The sequence below is a fragment of the Hemiscyllium ocellatum genome, chromosome 28 (assembly GCF_020745735.1).
Source record: "Hemiscyllium ocellatum isolate sHemOce1 chromosome 28, sHemOce1.pat.X.cur, whole genome shotgun sequence".
In the NCBI taxonomy this organism is placed as follows: domain Eukaryota; kingdom Metazoa; phylum Chordata; class Chondrichthyes; order Orectolobiformes; family Hemiscylliidae; genus Hemiscyllium; species Hemiscyllium ocellatum.
In genome coordinates, this window is record NC_083428.1 from 13,940,871 (window position 1) to 13,966,958 (window position 26,088).

General features: G+C 41.0%; 1 protein-coding gene across 2 annotated transcripts in view; it reads left to right on the forward strand.

Annotated features, from left to right (window-relative positions):
- LOC132828800 (TLE family member 5-like) overlaps window positions 1-26,088 on the forward strand; it is a 126,671-nt gene that overhangs the window by 6,914 nt on the left and 93,669 nt on the right. For both annotated transcript variants that reach the window (XM_060845900.1, XM_060845901.1), the window contains exon 2: window positions 23,603-23,700. In XM_060845900.1, the coding sequence (XP_060701883.1) occupies window positions 23,603-23,700 (98 nt within the window). The remainder of the gene's footprint in view (window positions 1-23,602; window positions 23,701-26,088) is intronic.

The window sequence follows — 26,088 nt, forward strand, 5'->3', positions numbered from 1 at the left end:
CGTGCCGCCCATCATGGTTTGCATGGTAGTTATGTTGGAAAACTTTTTTACAATGTCAGTGTTCCTTTTTTTTCCCTACAGCAGTAGGCCATTCATCCCTTTAAGCTTGCGGTATCATTCAGTAGGATCATGGATGTTTCCAACATTTCCTCTCATCCACTTTCCAGCCCTTTCCTCATATTTCTTGATTTCCCCTATTGTTTAAAAATCTATCTATCTCACCTTTAAATATGATTTGGAGATGCTGGTGTTGGACTGGGGTGTACAAAGTTAAAAATCACACACCAGGTTATAGTCCAACAGGTTTAATTGGAAGCACACTAGCTTTCAGAACACTGCTCAAACCATCTGATGGAGTGATGCTCCGAAAGCTAGTGCTTCCAATTAAACCTGTTGGACTATAACCTGGTGTTGTGTGATTCTTAACCTTTTTAAATACTATATATATAAAACTGTCCCTTTCTGTTAGTCATTTGTTTACTGCTGTTCATTTCCCTGTGTGAAAGGTCTGGTACAATACTGAAGTTGGATTATCAAATTTTGTGTTGTTTTCACATGCAATGCCACAAATGCATCAGACTATTTTAGAGTGCGAAGTTGAGGTGAATATCAGATGCACGTGGGTAGTATGGTTTGTATCAAGCCCTGACCTCTTGTCATCCATGACCAGACCTGTGGTTAACATCACGCTTGAATCGGTAGCAATTGAGGGTAGAAACTCTTGTTTCTTTTTCTTCCTCTTCGTGCAGATGCTCAGGCTGTTTGTTTGTTGCATCCTTATTGCGCTCCCACTTTCATCTTGCCTAAAATCTGCTAATAAACCAAAGATTGGAAATCAAATTTGTAACCTGCATTAACAATGTTTTTCACCCGAGTCACAACTAAAAGCTCTTCTGTTTGCTGTTGTACTGTTTTGTCTTAAAATAGCCAGTGATTTTGTATTGGAGGAATTAGTGACTGTTAATTTCAGCAGCAATGACCAAGATGCTCAAAATGAAAGGTTCTGAGGTATTTGATGGGTGGACCGGTTAAATTGGTCAATAGTTATGCTGGAGTTTAATCTCTTCTCTATGCAACTCTATTTAAATCCAGATCTCTGAGCAACTCGAAGTCTCCATGCTATGATGACGATCATAAATTAAAGAAGTTGAATAATGTTTTTAGTTCAGAGTCCAGAGGATTGCCTTGAGCATCTCCTGGAGTATTGCTTTTTAGACAGTCATCATTGATTCCATCTATAGTCCATGTTATTTAAAGCTTTGATGGAGGTGGGGGGAGACAGTGGAGAAAGTACCATATTAGATACACTTGCATTCATATTGACCAGTTCCTTGTCTGCACAGCATTGTGAGGTGTTTCATGTGATGAAATATTAAGGTCATATTGGCAAATATGACAGCCTTATTGCACATAAAAAATTTCAGTTAGAGGTATTTTAGGCTTATGTTTTGGGGAAACATTAGTGCTTCTGAAATTCATCTGGATGTGATTTGATGTTTCATCATGGGCCGATGCTCAAGTTGTCCTTGGTGTTTCCACAAAGTGCCAAACTACTTTGGGTGCTGTGGACATGTCTGGCCAACAGAGAGATTTTTGAGTCAAAGTCAGCAGTGCAAGAACACTTAACAATGGTCCTGGTACCCTTTCTAACATCTACATTAAGAAGATGTCCAGTGCAATGACAGCAGTTTATTTACACTGGCAATATCCCCTGATGGCATGATCAAAATCTTTCAATGATGTGCAAACCACATGAAACTGCCAGAAGCTGAATATTTCAATAATTGGAGACTGGAGCACAACCCAGCTAAGTCTGTCACCTCTGCATTCCAACTTGGAAATTGCAAGGAACAATACCCAAAGTACCTTCTGTAGGCAGTGGATGTGATCCTGACTCCCACCTGTCTTGGAATGATCCTTGGCCATACTCTAAGCAACCATCACTGCTTCTAAAAAGTTACTGAAAAGACTAAGCTGGGACTGAACAATCTGTGTAATGAAACCAAAGTTCTTCTTTACTTCTGCCTTAGATCTGACGGTCTTAAAAATTGATTGCATCCATGTGACCCTCTGGTGACGTCATACCAAACCCATTGGTATGCATTTGCACATTATTAGTTTCAAAGTGTATTGTCATTCCTATGTGGTCAACTCCAGTTCAGTGATGACTGATTACCAGTCCTTGTGAATGTAACCCTATCCTCCACTAGACCAGGTGCAGTAACAGAGAGAAATGTCTCCTATCAGGAGGAACTTGGACTTTCCCATCCACCAGTGGGTGAAGAGGACTTCAGGTGGAGTGAGCACCAGAGGATGATTATAATCATAGATTTGGCAATAATAGGTATGAGCAGGCTGATTTGGAATGCAACTGTAATTGTCAGTCCTGGACTGTGAATCATTGTGCACTTCAGTGTTACCTTTACCCCATCCTGAAACCACCCCACCTCCTAGAGTGGAAAGGTGAGCTTCACTGTAGGCAGATTGTAGATATCACACCAAACCAAGGTATTGAGTAATCTGCTTGCGCAGAGTTTCATATTCGCCGACTTTTGATAAGTGCGTTGTCTTCAGGGAGCACCCTAACAGTTTAAATCTGAAGAGCTCATGGTTGAGGCTTACTAATTAATGCAATGTGGGGCGCCTACCCGTAGACATACTCCTAATGAAGAGTAAATCCCTTTTGTGGAGCAAGAGCAGGCAAAACTAAAAGAAATGGCACACATGGAACTTGCTGTTGCATGAAAGGGTTTGGGGTTTCCATCTGAAAACATTCAAGCAAAAGGAGAGTAGAAAATATGCTGTAAGATTGAGTCTGACATCTACAAACTAGCACAGACCAGTTTGGTTGAAGACCCTATATTTTGATGTCCTCTCTCTGCAGTGTTACAGATTCCTCCACGTTTCCCACTGGATAGCATTTAAATATGTCTGTCGTACTCCAAAGTGTTAATATTTTGTTAAACGTAAACGACTTGTTTTTAAAAGGCTGCTCACTTAATACTGGGCTCTTGTGTCTGGAGCCTGACATTTAATGTTTCCAATCTGCAGAGTTCCTTGCCAAACAAGTTAAGCTCTGATTAACCCAAGGCTATGTTCCCTTCCCAGTGACTGGATTTTGAGATACAACAAGGTTACCACTTTTAGCAGCAGAATCCAATGTGACTTTTATGGCAAAACACTCCTATTCTTGTAAACGAATGCGTGACTTCTTGTGGAAGCAACAGTTGGAGAAATAGTCAAGTTTAAAACTGAGTTTTTTGAATGGATTAACCCTAGACAAAAAATAAATCTGGGCAGCTGAATGAGTTGTCAACTCATTTTGTATGAATGAATGTATATATGGGCAATAAATCCCTGAAACTTCAATTACTTGTTAATATTTTGACCTATTGGTGAATAAAATTAATGTAATATTGAGAGAACAATGGTCTACTTATGAATATTACTGACCAACTGATACATGAGTTAACTGCTATTCACATTTATTCTTGGCTTCTGAATGCATGACCAAAAATAAAATCAATTTCACCTTTGGAAATAGCCATTTCTTTTATTTTTATTTTTAAAAACCGAATTGGATTGTGAACCAGGAACAGCTGGCATTTTTTCATTTAGTCTGAGAAGAATGTTATACACGAGATACTAAAAAAACTCGTAGAAACAAGGAAATTCCAAATATGAACCAGTCTCTTTCTAAAGGCTAAAGAGGAGTGTTTAGTGTAACGGTTAGCCCCTGTGATGCTGCATTAGAATAGTCTTGATTGCTTTCATTTTGTCCTCTGAGCTCTGTAGCCCCTCTGTTAAAATGTGGAGTTGTGACACTATCACCTGATGAAGGAGCGTCGCTCCGAAAGCTAGTGTACTTACAATTAAACCTGTTGGACTATAACCTGGTATTGTGATTTTTAACTTTGTACACCCCAGTCCAACACCGGCATCTCCAAATAATGATAATACAGCTGGTGTTCCTTTCCTTGGGGCAAAATAAGCAGCAAATTTGTATTGGGGCAAGGGTGGAAATGACAATTTAAATGCTTTTATTTCCTGAGAATTCTCAAAAATCAGCATGTTGTATGATTGGGGTCAAATTGAACTTTCCTCACTGTACATTAGTACTATAAACCATATCTATTCAAAGCTACTCAGTTGCATTAAAGTTTACATCGATATGGCATGTATCTAAATCAGAAGATTAAATGAAACAATCAGCAAAAATTGCCTCCAATGTTATAGTCTAAAAGAGATGGATAGAATACTTTACAGCATGGGAATAATAACTATGAGGAAACTGTTGTGCTTTTAGTAAATCTCTTGGCAATTGAAGAGTGTATTATCACTCCAGGGAGTCTGGGCCCTTTGTTTCTATTCTGTGCAAATTCAAAACCCAGTTGAATTGAAAGATTGCATTGTGGGGTTGTTTGTCTTGTTACTTAATTGTGTGGTCAAAGAACAAGCACAATGCAACTTTACAGCTCCCTAACCAGTGGTGCAATGGGTTAGCACCTGATTTATCTCTGCAGGTTGAACTACGACTTGAGACAGAAGTCTCTTGTTTGAAATGGGTTTGAGGTATTGAAATGTAATTTCTAATGGATGTGAATTTGCATCCCAATGGAATCTAGTGGACAAGCTCACTCCGAATGGAAGACTTGCAATTATTGAATGCCTGTTGTCTCTCCACGAAACAGTGCAGTGCACTTGTTAGTTTAAATGCCTTGACTGTTGTGGTTTATACCTGGGGATGTGGGGCAGGACAGGAGGAAAATCCCAAGTGTGCTGTAATGTTTGTTATCGTCTTTTGAGGTCATGACCTTTTGTGAAGCGGATTCTGCTGTGGCAAATCCACTACTGATTTATTCTTTTTCCACCCCCCCCCCCCTCATTATTTTGGAAAATAGCCTTAGGTAGGAACACCGTGTTGGTCACACTGCTCATGAGAAGGAATCACTCAGTCGCAAAACGGAAATCTTTCTTCATGAACCTAAGAGTACATGATGTACTGTTGATGTTGAATCTGATGTTTAATCTATAGTGTACATGTTGTTTTCCATTGCTCTGCTGGCAAATACAATGCTCCACTACTGTGTCTGCATACGGTGCAGTTAGTCTCTAGGTCTAATGTCAGCACCCGGTGTTCTATTTGTGTTCTATCCAGATAGCCTTCTCAGGGCTATAAGCAAATTACCTCTCTATCTTGAAGTTTCACGATCAGAAGAGCCATGGAACCGGCTTGGTATCAGGATATAAAATAGGAGCCACGAGAGGCTTTTGGATTTGAAAGGATGTGGCTGATTTGGAGAAATATAGCAAGTGAAACAGTAGATGAATTTTATAAAGGAAAATCCTGCTCTCAAACAGCTGAACTGATGACAGACAAATATCACATTCCTGAACAATTTCATGCAAAGGGTCATCTAGTAGTGAAATGCATTCTTGGACATTTAGAAGCTTATAAAATAATGAGGAGAGGTATAAATAGAAGTAATGGTAGTTGTCTTTGCTGTAGGATGGGGGATTTCAAAACTAGGGGCCACATTAAGGTGAGAGAGAGATTTTTTAAAAAATAGATATGAGGGGTGACTTTTTTTTATTGAGCTTCACGTGTGGAATGAATTTCCTGAGGAAGTGATGGATGTGGGCACAATTACAATGCTTAGAACACTTTTTTTGGATAAGTACATGAATAGGAAAGGTTTGGAGGAATATGGGCTAGGAGTAGGCAAGTGGAGCTGGTTTCATTTGAGAATATGGTCAGCGTGAACTAGTTTGACCAATGGTTCTGTTTCCATGCAGTGTGACTCTGACTCTGTAAGTAGGGCAGTGAAGGTATTGACTAGAGCATCATTTGAGCTGTTTGTTTGTTTATATTTGACTTCAGCATTGTGTCTAGTGGAGGCATTTTTTTAGTTGACATGCTCCCTCAATGACCTAATGAATGGTGGCATTGCCTACAGCTCAGTATTCAAGCAAAGTTACCGACTCAAAGACTCTCAATTATCGATGCAGAGAGAACCATCTGAAAGTTGTTTCCCAGGTTTGGAAAAAGAAGCAAATGATAGAATCTGGAAATCATGGAGGCTAGTTAAGATGCCAAGAAATGGTGCAAAGGAGGATAGCTGACCATTTAAATCTGATTACGTGCTTTCACAGTTGTTTTACTGACCTTGTTAAGTCAGCTCAGAGGTCACCATTTTGATTGCAGTTTGTACAGTTGCTGAGGTAATTCTGATAGCAGATGTTTGCAAATTATTCTTTCACAATATAAAAACAGAGGGTTGTAAACTATTCATATGCTATTAATCAAAAGTAAAATCATGGTATATACCTTTCCATCACTGCACTGAGATAAATCATGGGACGTGTAGTTACATTAATTTTCGCTCACTTTCTAAAGACTGTGAATGCCTTTTTGAAACTTGCTCTCCTCCCACCCTGAGCCCCCACTATCCCTCAAATGAGAGGACATCTCGCTTTCTTTTCATATCTGGTGATGGGAAATGGGCAATACATTTGGTGTTGTGTGATGAAGAGACCAGATTAAAGGGTAAGCAGGAAATAGTTTGTGCTGATGTGGAAGTGAACACTAAGTGTGATTTTCAAGAGCACTAAATTGAACATTAAATCTGAGATGAGACAGTAGTGAATTTCTAGACAAAATTGACCTGATGCATTAAATAGAATCATGACTGATTGCTCCTATTTCCACTGGGATGAGGCATTCAAGCTGTGATCTAGGACGTGATTACAGTTGAAAATGTTTGGAATACCAATTCAATGGAAAGGTTTAATGAATTGGGCACATCCTCGCGTTGAAATGTGCAGACTTGGCTATTTGTCAATGGGATTTCAGTCCAGTACAGTGCTGGATGTTTTGTTGTCTGCCCGTTTGAACCAGAAACTTACAAAGCTGTACAATTGTATTGTTAAAACTTGCAAATATGCATGGTGTTTGGAAAAGTTTAATGGTGTACATTGATTTTAGCTCTGTCACTGATAGTGGGCTAACCTGGGATGATGAATGTAAATTGTACATGTCATGTATTGGGTTTCAGTGTGAACGGTCCCTCTGCCCCAGCATAGCATATCGCACGAATTTGCAAAATAGGCCTGATGGCATTTTGTCACAGGCCAGGCACGTGTGTTATGTTTCCAATGAAAAAGCAATTAGAAGTACTTAGCACTGGTTTGTGTGTGGAATTAGTGAACCAGGTTTGCAACATTAAGGTCAAATTGGGGTGGGTTCATTGTCAAACATTAGTGGCCTGAATAAGAGTTCAGACTGCCCAATCCAGTGTAATGTTAACTGACTTTATCTATATCCCTCGATCTTTATGATCAAAGTTTCATGGCAGGAACCTTGTGGATATGCATTTTAATTCCAAATTGCTGTACTTAAACCAGCCCAAATGTGGCCATTTTTATGCAGGTATAAGATTGAGAGAATAATTTGTGGAGGGGAGGTTTCATACTGGATCTGACTCCGACATATTAATAATGTTTCTCTTTCTCTCTTGGTTTTAACCCCAAACCTCCCTCATTTTCCCTTTTTGATGCTTTAGATTCTGTTAGTAGATAGAATCTATGGGCATTATCACAGATGAGGCTGATTTTTTTTTTCTTTCTCCCTCTTTTTGTTTACTTCCCCCTGCCTCCCCTTTTAAAACACTTTTAAAGAAGGGCTGTTGTGGTGCGGTGGTCGTCTCTCTACCTTTTTTTGAATCAGGAGAGCCCAGGTTCAAGTCCTACCTGTTCCAAAAGAGTGTAATAACATTGCTGAGCAGGTTGATTAGAAAATAGGGTTGCAGTTTCTTGCAGAGAGAGGGCACGTGTGATGCTGTGGTGGGGGCCTACTTCTGATCCTGCTACCAGCCCCAGAGACATGTCTTAACGTTTCTGAATCGGCTGATCAGTAAACATTTTGAGTTGAGCTCCAAATCTTGTGGTTAGTGTGTTTTTTTAAAAACAGAGGTTTTAAAAAGTCATTGACTTTGGTGGGAGAAATTTGCTTGGTTGTGCCTGATGACACTTCTGAGCATAAAAAGAAAAAATTTTTTTGCAGTAGGCTATCTTATAGTGGTAGTGTCCCCACCTCTGCACCAGGATGCCTGGGTTCAAGTCCTATCTGCTTGAAGGGTGTATCATAACACCTCTGAACAGGTTGATGAGAAATATTTAAAGCATGCTGCAGCTGTGTGGGGATCAGTAGCCAAGTCATTGGCCAGAAATGTGTTGAGGCCAGGAGCAATATATCAGTGATGTTAAGCCTCCTGATGGACTTGCAAAATGTAACCTTCACAATTGTACCTCGTAATTGACCAAATAACACTTTGGACTTTAACACCCGTGTCTTGTGTCTGCTAGAACAGCAATCACTTATTTTCAAAGGAACAAGTCCTTCATTAAAAGGGGACTGTTGCTTGTCCAATGCCGAAATACTGCAAGTGCAGTACTGGATGCCTTCAGTCCCTGCATTTCCAGTTGCCGGTGTTTTCTCTCTTAACATAGAACATTAAACATATCTCGATGAATATTTTAAAAGCAAATTCTGTCTCAGTTGTCGACTGTAATGAGGTAGTTGCAGGCTGAAGCTAATGAGTCCCACTTCTAAGTGAGTCTCTGAAGTATACCCACGTCTTGTATTTTTTTTAAGAATCCTCTGTTTGTCAAGTAACTGAGCCTTGCAAGAATTGAGTAATATGCATTGACAAAAGGATGGGTGTCCAAAGGCCTGTTGGAATTGCTTCTCATGAGATAGCAGTTGGAGGGTGATGTCTTGATCATTACATTGAGAGTTTATGATTGCAGCAACTCCAGAGTTAAATCAATATATTATTTGGACTGGGAATGAAGTGATGTCAATGTAACCTGTTGACGTTGCCCGTTTCAAATCCATCTGCAAATCAACTGCAATCAATGCTTTGTGTCTTTTGAAAATGGAAATGGTGTGAATAAAATTACTGGAAAAATTAAAATGGGGATCGATGCAAAGCTGTAACAAGTGGCACTCTGGATTCTTTCAGAGTCGTGTTGAAATTTGAGACTCTACTGGCCTCCGTTTGCTTTTCTTCAATTGTTGACAGTAACTAGGTGAAACCATTTGATATGCTACTCCTGGGCTGGGGAAGGGAGGAGTGATTGCCGAAGTGGGCATTTTGAGCTCTGGGTGAGTGGGTTCCTGACATGCGATCAACTGTGCCCTGCAGGAGTATGTTGAGAGTAATAGTGACTGTATATAAGCATGTGGTTGAGGCAGTCCCATCATTTCCTTGCTGACTGCAGAAGCATGAAGGTTACTAACGGCCTTGGGGCAGATCAAGCGCGTGGGGAGCCATAACAATTTGAGGAGGGAAGCTGATCGAACAGATCGAATTATGAGATTCACATCTGAAATGGAAGGTCAGCATCGAACGTGAACGTTAGTCGACTGAAATATGTTTTGAAGATTCTTGCTGAAATAATAGCTGGTGAAATGGGAAAGTGTAAAGCTCAGCCCTGATGAAGGGCTTTTGCCTGAAATGTCGATTTTCCTGCTCCTCTTATTCTGCCTGACCTGTGTTTTTCCAGCACCACTCTAATCTAGACTCTGATTTCCAGTGTCTGCAGTCCTCACTTTTGCCGAGAAGTATAAATTTAGTTTAAATACTCAGGTTTTAGTAGACTTGTACTCACTGAACAATTTTTTAAAAATTAAAAGCCCTAAATGTTATGTTTCTTTTTTAAAGAAAACATCTGAAAGCAATCAATATGGGAAGGAGTTCCTAATTTTATTTTTATGTGCAATGATGGCCCTTTCACAGTCAGGGACCATCATTTCCTGGAAGTATACTCTCACTTCAGAGGTATCCTTCCTGTTTAACAAACTGATGTCCATGTGTTGAATTAGACATAAAAAGACTCTCATATTCACGAGTACTCATTATAAATTTTAGCTTATCACAAATGCCACTTTTCACCTTCCGTCCCTGTCTGGAAGCCAAGCTCCATTGGCAAAGAACCCACTTTTTTTAGACTAATAGCCTGGGAGATGGGTAGGAAAAAGAGTCCAAGTGATCAGTCCAGTCAGACTACCAGTATGCCACCACCACCGTTTCTCCCCCCCCCCCCCCCCCCCAAATTATTTTAATTGGTGTATTTGTGCACAATGGCACATGTCCAGTAAAGGTGGGTCTTGAATCTTGGCCTCTTGGTTCAGAGGTATGGGCATTACCATAGTGCCACAAGCACTCTCAGAAGCCTTGGGTGTAAGCCCACTACCAATTGACCAATTAAACCAAGCAATGGATTTAAAGCCTTGTCCAGCAGGGGCAATGCAATGATTTAAAAAAAAGTGAAGAAAATGTGTAGAAACAAAGGAAGGAACTAAATCAAAATAATGTCAGAGGGGATCGTGTGCCCCGGTCACTCTAGTGAAGAAACTCGGGTCTCTCGCGCGCTCTCTCGCTCTCTCCAAAAACCCAGGTCTTGATATTTTGTTATCAACTTATTCGGAGACATCATTACACACCTATGGAGCTGAAGGATCCTGAGTCTTAAAAGTGCCATATTCATCGTAATTCATCGCTTGGTCACCACTGCTACCACCACTTGTCAATCTGCAAGCTTAGTCTATTCAAAAGCTCATAGACCTTGTCCTTTTGACCCACACATTACAACTAGTGTGTGCTCGATGTTTTTCACAGATCAGTTGGATTACATCTGATGATGATTTGTCTGTGCTGGTAGCATCTTATCGAAATCTACAATGACTGTCTTGCAAATTGAACTTGTAGTTGGTTCAAGCCTAGCCTTCAATCATTTTGTCAACCACAAGGGTGTACCATTGAAGGCCAGTAAAGAGAGCAGTAACCTTGCCTGCTTGTTTGCTCTTGTAGATGGCTTTTGTGTAATGAATAGAGCTTGATGTGACCACACTGGCAGCATCTGCTTAGGCAGGCACTGATTTGTAATCATAATGTCTGCATTCCTAACCTGAGGCAAGTTAGGAGAATCCATAGTACAGAAGCAGGCTGTTTGGTCCATTGAGTCTACACTGATTCCCTGAAGAGCACCCACCCAGACCCAGACCCACCACCCTACCGCATGTGTTTCCCATGACTCATCCACCTAACCTGCACATCTTTGGACTAGGGTTGGAACTGGAGCACTTGGAGAAAGCCCAGGCAGACGCTGGGAGAATGTGCAGACTCTACACAGTCGCCCGAGGGTGGAATTGAACTTGGTCCCTGGGGCTGTGAAGCAGCAGTGCCTCCATGCCTCCTTTGGACTTTAAGAGTTGCACTTCAAAGGTTACTTAAAAATCACTGATATTGTTTTTTTTTGTTTTATTCATTGTTTCAATTCTTATCAAGTTCAGGAGGGTGCACGCTAAAGATGAGTGAGACAGGCTTGAAGATTCTTCAGTCCAGCTGAACTTAACCCTCCTGCTTTCTCCCATTCTCTGACTCCCCTCATTGTCCCACATCTGCCTCCTGACTATCCCACTACAAATAACTGTAGTAATGTGGCCTCAGTCTCCAAGTGTCAACATTTCATTATAAATTTTCCATACCAATTTTAATCAAACATTTAGGTCAATAATAATCATGCCTTTTTGTGTAAATGTGATCAGTCCAATGGTTACTTGGAGATGCAAAAGTGAGGACTGCATGAAAGGCTCCTGCCCGAAACGTCGATTTTCCTGCTGCTTGGATGCTGCCTGATCTGTGCATTTCCACCCCACTAACCTTGACTCTACTGGTTTCTTAGACCTGTCTTCTCCGGTTGCTTCAAAGAGGTGTTCGGTTTTTGCTGTTGAATGTTCTTCGCTGTTCATTTGGACAACTTAAGAATCAGGAAATCACTCCTTGGTAGCTTTGCCCACGCTGTTTTCCCCTCTGCCCCCACCCCTCCCTGATTTGAATTGAGCACTCCAATACTGCAAACATTGTCAGCTCATGGGGGTTGATATGACAGATTTATTTTGCTTCCCCTTGTGGTACAATCCTGGGTTCCTACACAGTGTACTTTGGCACGTGGTTTTTTTAACTAGGCTCAGGATAACATTGCTTTGTGCTGAGGAATGCTCTGGAGGAATGCTTTGCCCACTCCCATGGGAGATTGTGTGCAGTTGTGTGACAACTTGGTTCTGGTCAGCAGGAACCTTCAAAGTCTGATTGGGTCTTTTTCTCCGAGCTTCTCACTGGCTTGAATTAATAGTGCACATAGCCTATTGCTCAACCACTGGCTGCTGTTTAGCTTGATCAGTGTGCAAGGTTGCTTTCTTTTATAGACTACATATGCTTAATAGATCAGCACTAGTGTTTTAAATGGGATTTAAAGTCAATAGTTATAATGGGAGCCAGATTTGATCTCTGACCAACAAAAGGTCTGACAGAAGATGGGAAGGAGAACGATCCAAAACATTAAAGTTCACGCAGGGAAGTTACATTTTGGCATCAGGATAGGAAAGATATTATTAAATTGGAAAGGGTGCAGAAAAGATTTACGAGGATGTTACTGGGACTGGAGGGCTTGAGTTGTAAGGAGAGGCTGGATAGGCTGGGACTTTACTCCATTGGAACATAGGTGTTTGAGAAATGGCTTCATACAAGTTCATAAATTAATGAGGGGCATGGATAAGCTGAAAAGCAAAGGTCGTCTTCCCCAGGCAGGGGAGTTCAAAACTAAAGAGCGTAATTTTAAGCTGAGAGGTGAAAGATCTAAAAGGGACCTGAGGGGCAACTTTTTCACTGAGGGTGGTACGTGTATGGAATGAAATGCCGGAAGAAGTGGCATATGCAGGTACAGAAACAACATTAAACATGTTCATGAATATCAAAGATTTACAGGGTTATGGACCAAATGCAGGCAAATGGGACTGCTTTAGTTTGGGAAACATGATCAGTATGGATGAATAGGACCAAACAGCCTGTTTCTGTGCTGTATGACACAAAAAAACAAATACTAAGTGTTCCATTATCCTGAAGCGTTCCAGTACTGGCCTGGTGGTAAAGGTTTACAGAGGTTAGGTGATGTTGTGTTTTGGACTTTCTGTCCTACACCATAGCACCCCCCCCCCCCCCTCCCATGTGACTAAGGGTCTCTGCATGTGACTAAGCCCTTCTGCTCAGGAAAGGAGGGTCTGTTTAACCTGGATCTTGTAACTTGTTTCAGAGGAGCACTTGAGTCTTAAAAGGTTACATCTGAGAACTGTTGGTTTAGTAAATAGTGTAAATTCTAGAGCATTCCTTTTAACTACAACTACAAGATGGAGCAAAAGGCGATAGTTTCAAATCCTTTAATTGCAAACTGGCTAATGTTGGGATTTTTTCGTCAAACGATTGACTCTTTTTATGGATTCCAGGGACAAATAAGGAGGGTAAACAAAACATTGGAGTGGATGAAAAACAATTTAAATGCCACAATGGTGAGAATTTGGATCCTGCTTGAATGGGACGAAGATGAGCCAAATGACTGCTTCCATGCAACTCTTGGGGCATTGTGAGCATCTGCATGTCATCTAGCCAGGAATGCATGAACCTGGAGAAATTTGGGACTCATTTTGCTGCGGAGCAGCACATTCGGGTGATGGATTGAAATGTTCCGAGGACACAACTCCCTGATTTTTCAAGGGTCAGTGGAGGTTAGGTGCCAAGGGCAAACCTATTTCTGATGTGTTGGATCCCTCTTCACGTTCCTGTCTGTTCATTTAGCTACCCAACCCTAGAATTAAATATCGCATAAGGAGACACTTTTTGGCTCATTGTGCTTATCACAACTTTGGTTCTCCTTGGAAAAATCTTACAATTTGTGTTTAAAATAGACACTGGAACCTTGCACAACAGCTCTCAGAAGTCCCATGACCACTCTTGTGGTTTCATGTGATATTGAGATTAACTGTACTTTAGTCAGGAAGAGACCACAAGAGGCATTGAAATTAATTGGACATTACCAGGGTCAGACAGAAGCTCTTGGGCGATGGTTCCCCTGAGTTGTGAATGGCTCTTCTTGCTACCTAACGATGGAAGTCATTTGTTATCGTTGCTGAGGTAATTTAAAAGTGAATTTTCTGGACTTGAAGGTAATGGATTGGATCTGTGCCCTGGGCACAGGCAACTGTATGTCTAATATGGAAATGAGCTTCATTAGTTTTGGCTTAGTGGTCATTTTTGAGTCTTGATTTTTATGAAACAGGCCATGAATCATTTTGGAATTTCCCATTCCACCCAGACAAGTGGAAGAATGGTTATTCTGAACTAGGTTACTGAGGACCCCAGTGCCATGGAAATCAAGCAAAGGAGCTTATACTGTGTCCCAAAAACTGATTCTGCTCAGTCCCCTGTGGGGAAAGCCTCCAACTATTCAATTACAGAGGCCATTACAGCTGTGTTGTTTATTTTAAGTTTTCATCCACTTTTCCCCAAAAAAGAATCTTTTGAGAAGTGACAATCTTGGAGAATTCTGCTCCAGAGTCTGAGCTCCAAACATTTAACTCTATTTCTGTCTCCACAGATGCTGCCAGATCTGCCAAAATTCTGTTTGTCTCAGATCTCCAGCATCCACCTTTAATCTTAGGCATTGAAATTGCTTTTATTTGCATAAGAATCTTTTGTCCTTGCCAGCTTTTAATCATTTCTTTTTAGCTGATAATCTTATCACATTTATTGTTGATTAACTACAGTAGTTCTGCAATAAGCTGACCTTTATCTCTTAAGACTAAAGCTTCACTGGTTATTTTTGAAATGAAAGAACCAAATTACAAGGTGACTATAAATGATCTATACAAATTCGTAAATAGTAGACCATTGCTATTACTTCCTGCGCCTGTTCTGAGCATTGCAACTAGTTCCATTTAACTGCTTGTTTTTCTTTAAACTTTGTCAAAGCCATTTCTGATTTTGAACACCACCTAACAAATCATTTTTTTTCTCCAGCCTCTCCTCAGAGCTTTTCCGTTGACCTTGCAGATGCTAGATTTGTAGGTCTGAATTATTACAGACACCAATATGTTCATGATTCATTCTCATAAGAGTCGTGCAGCACAGAAACATACCCTTCAGTCCAACCAGTCCACGCCAACCATAATCCCAAACTCAACTAGTCCCACCTGTCTGTACTTGATCCTTATCCCTACAAACATTTCTTATTTATATACTTATCTGTATACCTTTTTAAATGTTGTAACGGCTGCATCCACCACTTCCTGTGGTCGTTTATTCCACATACAAGCCACCCTGTGTAAAAAAAATGTCCCTTTTGTGTGTGTGTGTGTCCTTTCAATCTTTATCCGTTCACCTTAAAAATATGCTCCCAGTCTTGAAATACCCCACCCTAGGGAAAAGACACCTGCAATTTACCTTTATCTAGTACCGCCTTGATTTTAATACAAGGTCGTCCCTCAACTTCATATGCCCCATGTGAAAAAAGTCCCAGTCTCTCCTTTATAACTCCAGACATGGCAACATCCTGGTAAATCTTCTCTGAACCCTGGGACGCAGCATTTATTGCCCACGATGGTGGGGGTGAGCTGAATTTTGCAGTTGTGTGTTTTAGGTGCTGTGTGTAGTAGTTTGATGTAATGCTATGGCATGCTTACAGTTTCAGGGAGGACTCTTAACAGAGTCAGCCTGATTATTGTGCGATTTGGTGTCACATGTAGGCCAAACTAGGGGAGGGATGGCATGTTTCCTCCCCTGAAGGACACTAGAGTGCCAGGCAGGGTTTTCAAACTATCTCCGATCATGATTGTTATTAATGTGACAAGTATCTTATTCAAGACTTATTACCAGATTGAACTTAAATTCCTCCAGCTGACGTGGCATTTGAACTTGGCTCTGGAGCATTACATGGAGACACTGCATTATTAATTTTCTAGCATTCCCACCATGCTACCTTTCTTTTCCCCACTTGCACCTTCAGAACTTTTTTTTTGCAAACAAAACCTTGTAACTTTGTTCTTCCATCAACCAATATACTTTATTGGAAGGGCAGCACGGTGGCACAGTGGTTAGCACTGCTGCCTCACAGCGCCAGACACCTGGGTTCAATTCCCGACTCAGGCGACTGACTGTGTGGAGTTTTCATGTTCTCCCCATGTCTGCGTGGGTTTCCTCCGGGTGCCCCGGTTTCCTCCCACATTCCAAAGATATTCAGGTTAGGTGAATTGGCCATGCTAAATTGCCCGTAGTGTTAGGTAAGGGGTACATGTAGGGGTATGGGTGGGTTGCGCTTCGGCAGGTCGGTGTGGACTTGTTGGGCCGAAGGGCCTTTTTCCACACTGTAAGTAATCTGATCTTTACTCTGTTTCCTCTTTTTCGAGGCTCTCCAGTAAAACTCTGAAATGTCTTCCTCGATGTAAATATAAAATGAAGCTGGAATGTGGTGCCATGATTTTCTCAAGCTGCTTGCGACAATATTGCACATAGACCTGAAAGAAACGTAAAAGGCTTTGCCGTGTCTGCAATCTGTCACACAAATATAGACCTGCAAAAGGCGATCAACTCTTAATTGCCAATTGAATCTTGCCCTAAGTAGCTACGTTGAGCTCCTGTGATTTATAACACGCACTTGTGGTTTGGTAACCATGGCAATGTCACCCATAGTCTCGCAGCCATTCTTTCTCCCACCAGCTGATCAGTACAGCAACTGATTTCTCTGTTTATATTCAGGCCTTTCATGACAAGCGATACTGCCAGAGTCAGCTTGTCATTGGCAGCTGAATTAAGAATTCCTCTTTTCCAAGAGAGGAGATATTTGTCTTTTTTAGCAAGAAATTGTGCATTTAATTGTTTGAGCTCCAAGTTCCGAGCCACTGTGAATAGAATAATGAGATATCACAGGTTCCAACTTCAGAGTAATATTCAGATACACACACTCATTTTCGGGTTTAAAAATCACACAACACCAGGTTATAGTCCTTCATCAGGTGATTGTTGCTCCGAAAGCTAGTGTGCTTCCAATTAAACCTGTTGGACCATAACCTGGTGTTGTGAGATTTTTAACTTTGTACACCCCAGTCCAACACCGGCATCTCCAAATCATTTTCAGGATAAGTCACAGGTTTTCAGCATATCACCAAGATATTTTGCATTTTTTTTTAAGATAAGCAGAGAGATCTAGCAACATTGGGTCGACGGAATTCAATGTGTAAGGAATTAAAGATCCACGTGCAGCCTTGCATCACAATCAGTGCATGTGCACCATTGAAATGACTTGATAATTGAAACACTCTGACTCTTCCCTCTCAAACTAATCTGATGCTTTTGCATTGTCTTGTTAATTGACTCCACCCAAACAGTCGTCCCAGTGATGTTTTCTGTCACTGCATCAAAACAAATTTGTTCAGGCTTATTCTAAACCGGGGAGGTATGGAGTAGGGCTGAAAATGTGTTGCTGGTTAAAGCACAGCAGGTTAGGCAGCATCCAAGGAGAGGAAATTAGACGTTTCGGGCCAGAGTCCTCCTTCAGGAGTGGGTCAGGTTGTCCTGAAATCTCCTGCAATTAAAGGTTTATTTGTTGGACACTTACACTGGAGACATAGTACAGCATTTTAAAAAATGATTACGGGTTGTCCTTTTCAGACTTGGATGGAGAAGCCCTTCTATCTAGAGGGTCGTGAATCTTTGCTCTGTGAAATTGAGAATTCCAATGAAGGTTCAGTTGAATGTGTCTATTTTTCAATCACTGGGGAGATAAGGATTACAGGGGGCTGTCAGAAGGGTGAAGTTGAAAGCAAGTTAAGATTAGTGACGACCTTGTTCGTTGGCTGAAATAAGCTTCTCAGATAGACTCTTCCTATTTCCAAATTGCTTGAATTCTTCCTTGGGTTGTGTGTATCGCGAGCAAGCATGGCATTTATTGCCCATCTCGATGCTCTTAAGGTTTTGCCGGGTAGGCCATTTCAGAGGATAGTGGAGAGTAAATAACAATACTGTGGATTTGGAATCATGCGTACGTCAGACTAGGTAAGGACGGCAGATTTCCTTTCTTAAAGGATATGAGTGAACTTGATGGGTTCTTGTTAACAAAAAACTGACAGTCACCATTTGGTTAGCTTTTATTTTCAAATTTTGAATTCAGATTTCACCATCTGTCATGGATTTACACATGTACCCAGGACACTAGTTTGGGTCTCTAGAATTATTTATCCAGTGATTTTGCCATTGCGCCACTGCCTCTGCCTCTGCAATTCAGTTCATTTTTTTTGCCTTGAATACATTTTATTTCTCAGAAATAAGATACAGGAAAAAGGCTGTTGAATGGGTGGTTGGAAGGGGATGTTTAAATAATTTGATCTCTAAGGATATGTCCAACAACAGTTGGAAACGATGAGAGAAAGGTGTAGTAATGTTTTAGGGGAACAGGGAAACCCCAAATACTATTTCTGCTCTTATGTCAGCATGTACATAATCATGGCTGCGTGCTGATCTTCAAATTGGTCTCAATCTTTTATTGAACGGACGCAGGAGTGCATTCATAGGGCACCTTGGAATCTTACAGCTGAGATAGAATGGCCATGCCTGTTGCAAAATGTATTGGTCTCATTTCAAACCTGGTTGCATTCAATTGGGCTCTTTAAAGCAATGATTGTAATGTTTATCAGCAATTGCATGCAGAAAAGCTTTGCATTGGCTCAAACCCCTGGGAGGATCTCTGTTTGAGTGACTTGACTGCGAAGATGAGTTAACTCTTTTTGGTTTACTCCCTGTGGTGAATGCAACCCACGTTCTGACTGTTTTTGTTCACAGAAGCACGGATGTTGTCTTTTTGGGGGGTGGGGAGAATGAAGAAAAGAGCCAAAAAATATTGTTTTGCCAAAAGAAATTTCAACTCCACAAAGCACTCTTTGTTTTGTAGGAGAGAAATGTTTCCCTAATTTGTAATTTTTTTTTGAAAACAGGTTTTCTTATTGCAATAAATTACACTTGTCCTGGATGTTGCTTTGAGGGAAGAAAAAGATGATGGACTTGAGAGCACAGCTCTTTTCTTCTTGGCTCACAAGTGTGAGACCTTTGCAGGTTGTGGTGAAACATTATCTATCTTGTCTGAAGCAGCTAGAGGCCATAATTTCAATGCTGGAATAAATATTTTCCCATTAATATGTAGCTTGAACTGAGGGAATTTTTTTAATAATGTGACAGTCATGGATATTTAAATTGTGTTCAGGCATGTGGACAATAAGGATCTGTTGGCAGACTGGCTTTTTATAAGCTACGTTCTTTCCCCTAGCTATACCAACTTAGTTAAAAATTGCTGACTGCAGTATTGCTGGACACCAGCTTGAATGTAGGCAATCCTGGGTTTTTGCAGAGTTTTTTGCCGTCAGGAACTGCTTGGCTTATTTCAACACCACTATCTGCTTTCCAGTATGCACAGTGCCATATCATAATGGTGATTTTCTTCTTCTCTAACTTGCCAGTGCATGTTTCTATATTGATACTTTACAGAATGTCTCACCTTCCCGGACTCTGGTTGTGAAAGCTAGCTGACCTGTGGCAAGACTATTTAACCTCACCAAATACCGAATGTGACACTTGATCAAGTTCCCTGAGCAACACACTTAAACGTGTGTGTTGGAGTTTGCATATTTTAATTCTAGACTTGAACAACCTATAATTTGCTGTCCATTCCAATTGCCAATGGCAAATATAATACATTGTCTTGGACTGATTTATTCTGATAGATATCACTTCTTTATAAGTCCACTGACAATTGTGGGCTGAATAAAGATATAGCAGTCACAAGAGGAAGTGTTGGCCTAGTGGTATCATCACTAGACCATTAGTTCAGAGACGTGGTTAATATTCTGGGGACCTGGTTTGGGATCTGAAATGGTGGACTTTGAATTCAATTAAAACAACTGTGGAATCCATATCTGTGGATGACCATGGGACTGTGGTGTCAATTGCTTGGTGAACAATATCTGGTTCAGTAATATCCCTCTTGGGGAGGAAACTGCTGTCCTCACCTGGTCTGGCCCACATGTGACTCCAGGCCCATATCAATATAGTTGACTCTTAACTGCCAGCCAGTAACACACACATTTAAAAACAAAACACTGAACACTAGAGAAACTCAGCTAGCATCTATGGAGAGAGAGAAACAGAGTTAATGTTTTGGGTCTGGGTGTGACCTTCAGAAATTTGTTTTTATTCAAGGATATAACCGTCTCCTTTCTCCTGTCATTTTTTGAGGTGTTAATCTGGGAAAACAGTGGGCACTTTAGGGAACTGCATCAGCGTGCTTGAGTATTTTTGTGCGCTGAGTGAAGGGAAATAGAGGGAGAATGTTCTGTTTCTGTGGACCGAGCCCCACACTGTTTGCCTTCTCTGTCACAGCTGTGAGCTGTGGGGGCCAGATGGATTGAGCAAACATAAGAAGGTTGCAGCTCTGTTCTAAGCATGGACTTCGAATTTGGCATTGGTGATTTTCAGTGAAGTAGTTAATCAGTCCGGTGCACACTCACTGCTCTTCTCTGTAACATTATTGACTTGTGCTATCCCACTTAGGAAGCAGTTGACACTCCCAATGACTTTCCTCAGGACCATGAGAAACTTTGTAAAAAGTATTTATTCTTCATTATGGATACCATTTGAGCCTAAATGAATCATCAACCCAGGATGCTGATGTTTCCTTGTTATACATTTTTGTGTGTTAGGAAGTTATCTACTTCTGATTGCTATTGAATTACCACCTTTTTGCGGGAAGATATGTGTTAGTTATTTGATGATTGATTGAGAGAGTTTTCCTCGTGCAATCCAACAGTTGAATAACCTGCCATCTCATTACAGTGTATGCTCATGCAAAGAATAGATGCATAGAACATAGAAAGATACAGCGCAGTACAGGCCCTTCGGCCCTCGATGTTGCGCCGACCGAATCCTACCTAACCTACACTAGCCCAATAACTTCCAAATGCCTATCCAATGCCCGCTTAAATGACCATAAAGAAGGAGAGTTCACCACTGCTACTGGCAGGGCATTCCATGAACTCACAACCCGCTGTGTAAAGAATCTACCCCTAACATCTGTCCTATACCTATCACCCCTTAATTTAAAGCTGTGTCCCCTAGTAACACCTGACTCCATTAGGGGTAAAAGGTTCTCAGTGTCGACCCTATCTAAACCCCTAATCATCTTATACACCTCTATCAAATCTCCCCTAAACCTTCTCTTCTCCAATGAGAACAGCCCCAAGTGCCTCAGCCTTTCCTCATAAGATTTTCCTACCATTCCAGGCAACATCCTGGTAAACCTCCTCTGCACTCGTTCCAATGCCTCCACATCCTTCCTATAGTATGGCGACCAAAACTGCACACAATACTCCAGATGAGGCCGCACCAGAGTCTTATACAGTTGCAACATGACCTCAGGACTCCGGAACTCAATTCCTCTACCAATAAAGCGCAGTACACCATATGCCTTCCTCACAGCACTATTTACCTGGGTGGCAACTTTCAGAGATCTGTGTACATGGACACCAAGATCCCTCTGCTCATCCACACTACCAAGTAGCCTACCATTAGCCCAGTAATCCAACTTCTTGTTACTCCTACCAAAGTGAATGACTTCACACTTAGCTACATTGAATTCCATTTGCCACATTTCTGCCCAGCTCTGCAACTTATCTATATCCCGCTGTAAGCTACCACTTCCTTCCTCACTATCCACAACTCCACTGACTTTTGTGTCATCCGCAAACTTGCTTACCCAGCTTTCAAGCCCTTCCTCTAGATCATTTATAAAGATAACAAAAAGCAATGGTCCCAAAACAGATCCTTGTGGTACACCGCTAGTAACTGCACTCCAAGATGAACATAGTCCATCAACTACTACCCTCTGTCTCCTTCCAGCCAGCCAATTCCTAATCCAAACCTCTAATGTATCCTCAATGCCATACCTCCGCATGTGGAGAATCACTAGCTCATGTGTCTCCAACTATAGCAAGATCTCACTACCTTTAGGTTAACAGAGGGAGGGATGAGAGAGGATTGGTTAGTAGAATGAGGGTGTGCTCGATACCTTCACAAAATTGCATTAACCTTTTTTATGGTGGTCCAGTAATCACTAAGTGTAGGTTCTCAGAGTTGTACATGGTCTGAACTTATAAATGGTAAGGATCAGAGAGACTCGATACACATCAAAGGAATGCACAAATTTAGTATACAGGTACAACAAGCACTTAACCAATTGGTGTGGCATGGTGGGTCAGTGATTAACACTGCTGCCCCTCAGCATCGGGCACCTGGGTTTGATTCCAGCCTCTGTGGAGTTTGCACATTCTCCCCATGTCAGCTTGAGTTTACTTTGGGAGCTCTGGTTTCCTCCCACAGTCCAAAGATGTACTGGTTAGATGGGTTGGCCATGCTACACTTCCCATAGTGTCCAGGGATGCGCAGACCAGGTGGAAATGCAAGGTTACATGGGATGGGGTAAGGTAGGGGGTGGAATGCTGTTCAGAGAGTCAGCGTGGGCTGAATGGCCTGCTTCCACACTGGAGGGATTCTATGAACATTACATGTTGGCCTTCAATATTGGATGGAGAAATGAGGACCGCAGATGCTGGAGATCAGAGCTGAAAATGTGTTGCTGGAAAAGCGCAGCAGGTCAGGCAGCATCCAAGGAGCAGGGGAATCAACGTTTCGAGCATGAGCCCTTCAGGATTCCTGAAAATGGGCTCATGCCCGAAACGTCGATTCTCCTGCTCCTTGGATGCTGCCTGACCTGCTGTGCTTTTCCAGCAACACATTTTCAATTTCAATATTGGAATCCAATCACCTTGCACTAAAGGCAGCTTGCAGCAATTGGATTACAGTGAGACCAGCACCTGAAATATTGTGTAATTTTGATCTCTATATGTAAGGAAGGATATATTTCCACTCAACACTGTACAGTGAAGGTTCATGCAATTGGTGGGTTAATTGCCTTGTGATGGGCTAAGTAAATTGGGCTCTATATTCTCTGGAGTTTAGAAGAATAATAGGTGAGCTCATTAAAACATCGAAGATTAATTAAGGGGCTTGCCTGGACCGGGTAGATACTGAGGCAATATTTCCCCTGGCTGGGGAATCAACAAGCAGCCACTGTTTCAGGATAATGGAGTGTTCATTTAGGACTGCAATGATAAATTTTTCAGTCAAAGGATTATGAATCTTTTGAATCATCTGCCCCAGAGGATTGTGGATGCTTCATTGTTGAAGATATTTAAAGCTTAGATGGACAGATGTTTGGCCTCCTGGGAAGTGGATGGGAAAGTTAAGTGCAAGCCACAAGATCAACTATGATCAGATTGAACCGTGGAGTAGGTTCAAGAGATCATGTAGCGTACTCCTCCACGTTTCTTAGCTCTAATGTACATTGAGAAAAGCCAGACACATTTGACAAGCACATTAATGTGTCCCATCACAAAACCACCCCCTCAAAGGTAGAAAATCGAGCAGACAGCATGAACAAGCCTTAAAACTGTGATCTGTCCACCATCATCTGTTTTTGTTTCAACGTTTCCTATTCCTAAAGAAATTATCGTAACACATCTGTTTTTTCTGCTTGTAGGTTAAAATGACTAATTATATATCGTAAGTTGTTTTATCTCGTAATTAAATTTTTTTTCTTTTTTTTAAAGGCTCCATCACAGTCAGCACAACAGTTGAAGTTTACTACCTCGGACTCGTGTGATCGAATCAAAGATGAGTTTCAGTTTCTGCAAGCACAGTATCACAGGTAATGAGATTTTTCTTTCATATACTGGAAACCATTTCACTTTAGGATAATAAACGACAGTACTGAAAGGTGAAAGTTACAATTCATTCTGGCTAAGCTCTAGTGCACATTAAGATGCCAATAACTTTATATTGATGCTTGAAACCAAATGGCAGCCTGTGAGTCATTACTTTGCTATAGACAGCTGCATTCAACCTGTGCACACCAGTCACATCAAATCAAAGGAAGCAAGAAAGAGCTTTCTTTTTTAACAAAAAAGTGCAGAGTAAATGTAGTTCATTCAGTCCCTCAAGCCTGCCCACCGTTCTAATCTATTATCTGAATTCCACACCTTGATACGCAAAATTGATGTGAAGCATCATTTTGTAATTGTGGCCGCCTTCAGGATAACGTTCTGTTCTTAAACTTTATCATGCGTTATGGTAATGAGGTGCTTCATGGCTGAGAAGGGTCTCTTGGTTAACCATGTTCCGGATATCTGATGTCCATGGGTTGTGAAAAAAATTCTAAGCCATACAGTGGGCTTTTAAATTAAAAATTCAAATTTCATTTCACAATTGAAAGAAATGCTGTTTCTTAGCTGTTTAGGATGCCCAAGCAAAATGTGGCCACATTCTTAAAATAGCAATTCAGGTGGCTTCTTTCCAAGCAGGAGGTTCCCTTTTGACTATCCACTCAAATGTAGGTGTTTAGACAGAGGCCTGTCTGGTTTAGTAGCTGCCCTCAACAAAGTAGACTGCATTCTGTCTTAGTTTCTCACAACAAACTGAAATTTAACTTTTTTTTTTACAAAGACATTTTGTGTTTTATATTTCTTGGCGGACCTGAGCTAGTACTGTGGAGAAAACAAATTTAATTCAACGCCCTTTTGTGAAAATAACAGGAATAGTTTCTTTAATAGAGGTCATTAAAAGAAAAAAAAAATTCCAGTTTATTTTTTTTAAGGAGGGTTACTTATAAATTACGTAACTGGTACCAATTATTTGCTTTACTTCCGACCCCTGTTTGGAGCTGTTTTTATTGTTCAATAATGACTAGCTTGGAGAGGCTCTTAATTTATTAGGTATTCACCTGGAAGGAAGCCTGTGAAGAGCATACTGACGATGGAGGAAAGCTTGCTCAGAACAAGCTGTCCATTGATCTCTCCTATTTCTGAAAAGAAAACTGCTTGTTGGGGGGGAAAAAAATTAAGAAATTCTAGATGTTGTTTTTCTTGAACAATCAGAGTCTCTAAGACTTCAGAGAAGTTTGTAATTTGTGACTTGGCCACATCTGGAATATGCTCTGTTTTAGCCGAACAACCCATTGACTAAAGTGTTCGTTTTTTTTTTGAAAGCCCATTTTTGCAGAGAAATCTTTTATTTTCCTCCAAAGTATGTACGTGTTTTGGAAATATTTTGAGAGAAAGCCTTCTATATTATTGATAACATAAGTTGTTGCACTTTTATTGAATAGATTATGTTCAGATAATTAAGACATCTCCTTCAATAGATCAGTTTGTTTAAAATCTAATTTAGATGAGATATTGAATTGGTTGTCTTGGCAACTGGGAAAGTTATGTTTAGTTTTGCTGTGGTCCATGGAATAATGAGACAAGTGGGACACTGTACCACTGTACACTTCAAGCCCCAGGAGCAGCACCACTTAATCTCTAAGCTGTGTTCTTCACTGCAGGACAATACTTTACTTCCTGGATATGGTTGGAATAGGCTAGGGGCTAAATACAGTGTGTTAGATTGGCTGTAAATTGGCAAGTTGTTAAAATGGGAGCTAACTGGGCAGAACATTGGAATCGAGAGTGTGGTGCTGGAAAGGCACAGCCGGTCAGTCAGCATCTGAGGAGCGGGAGAATAGATGTTTCGAACATAAGCTCTTCCTCATGAATGAGGCTTGTGGGCCAAGAGGGTAGAGAGATAAATGGGAGGGGGATTGGGCTCGGGGCAAGGTAGCTGAGAAAATGGTCTGTATTTCCATTTATTCACCAAAAGGGTTTTTTTTCATTTTACTCAGCAAACTGATAGGCAATTGTCTCTCCTTTTTTTCAAAAATGTACAGTGTGATTTCATTAGCAGGCATGGGAACAAAAGGCCAATCACCATGTAACTGTAATCATCTCTCTTAACACTTCTCAAACAGCGAGTGAAGCACTTAACTGATTTCAGATCCGGGAAAAAGTTCAGTGATGCAGCTGTGCAGTGCACACAATTTGTCTCGAAGAGAATGAAATTGGGACAAAACTGACAGCCCATATAAATGGAAATACTTGACTATTAAAATACGTGGCACTGTTATTTTCTTTTAGAGATGTCAAGCTGTTTCTCCATTTCAACCTGTTTGGTCAAATGTAGGACTCTTGAGTTGTGGACTTCCTATAAAATTATTCAGGCA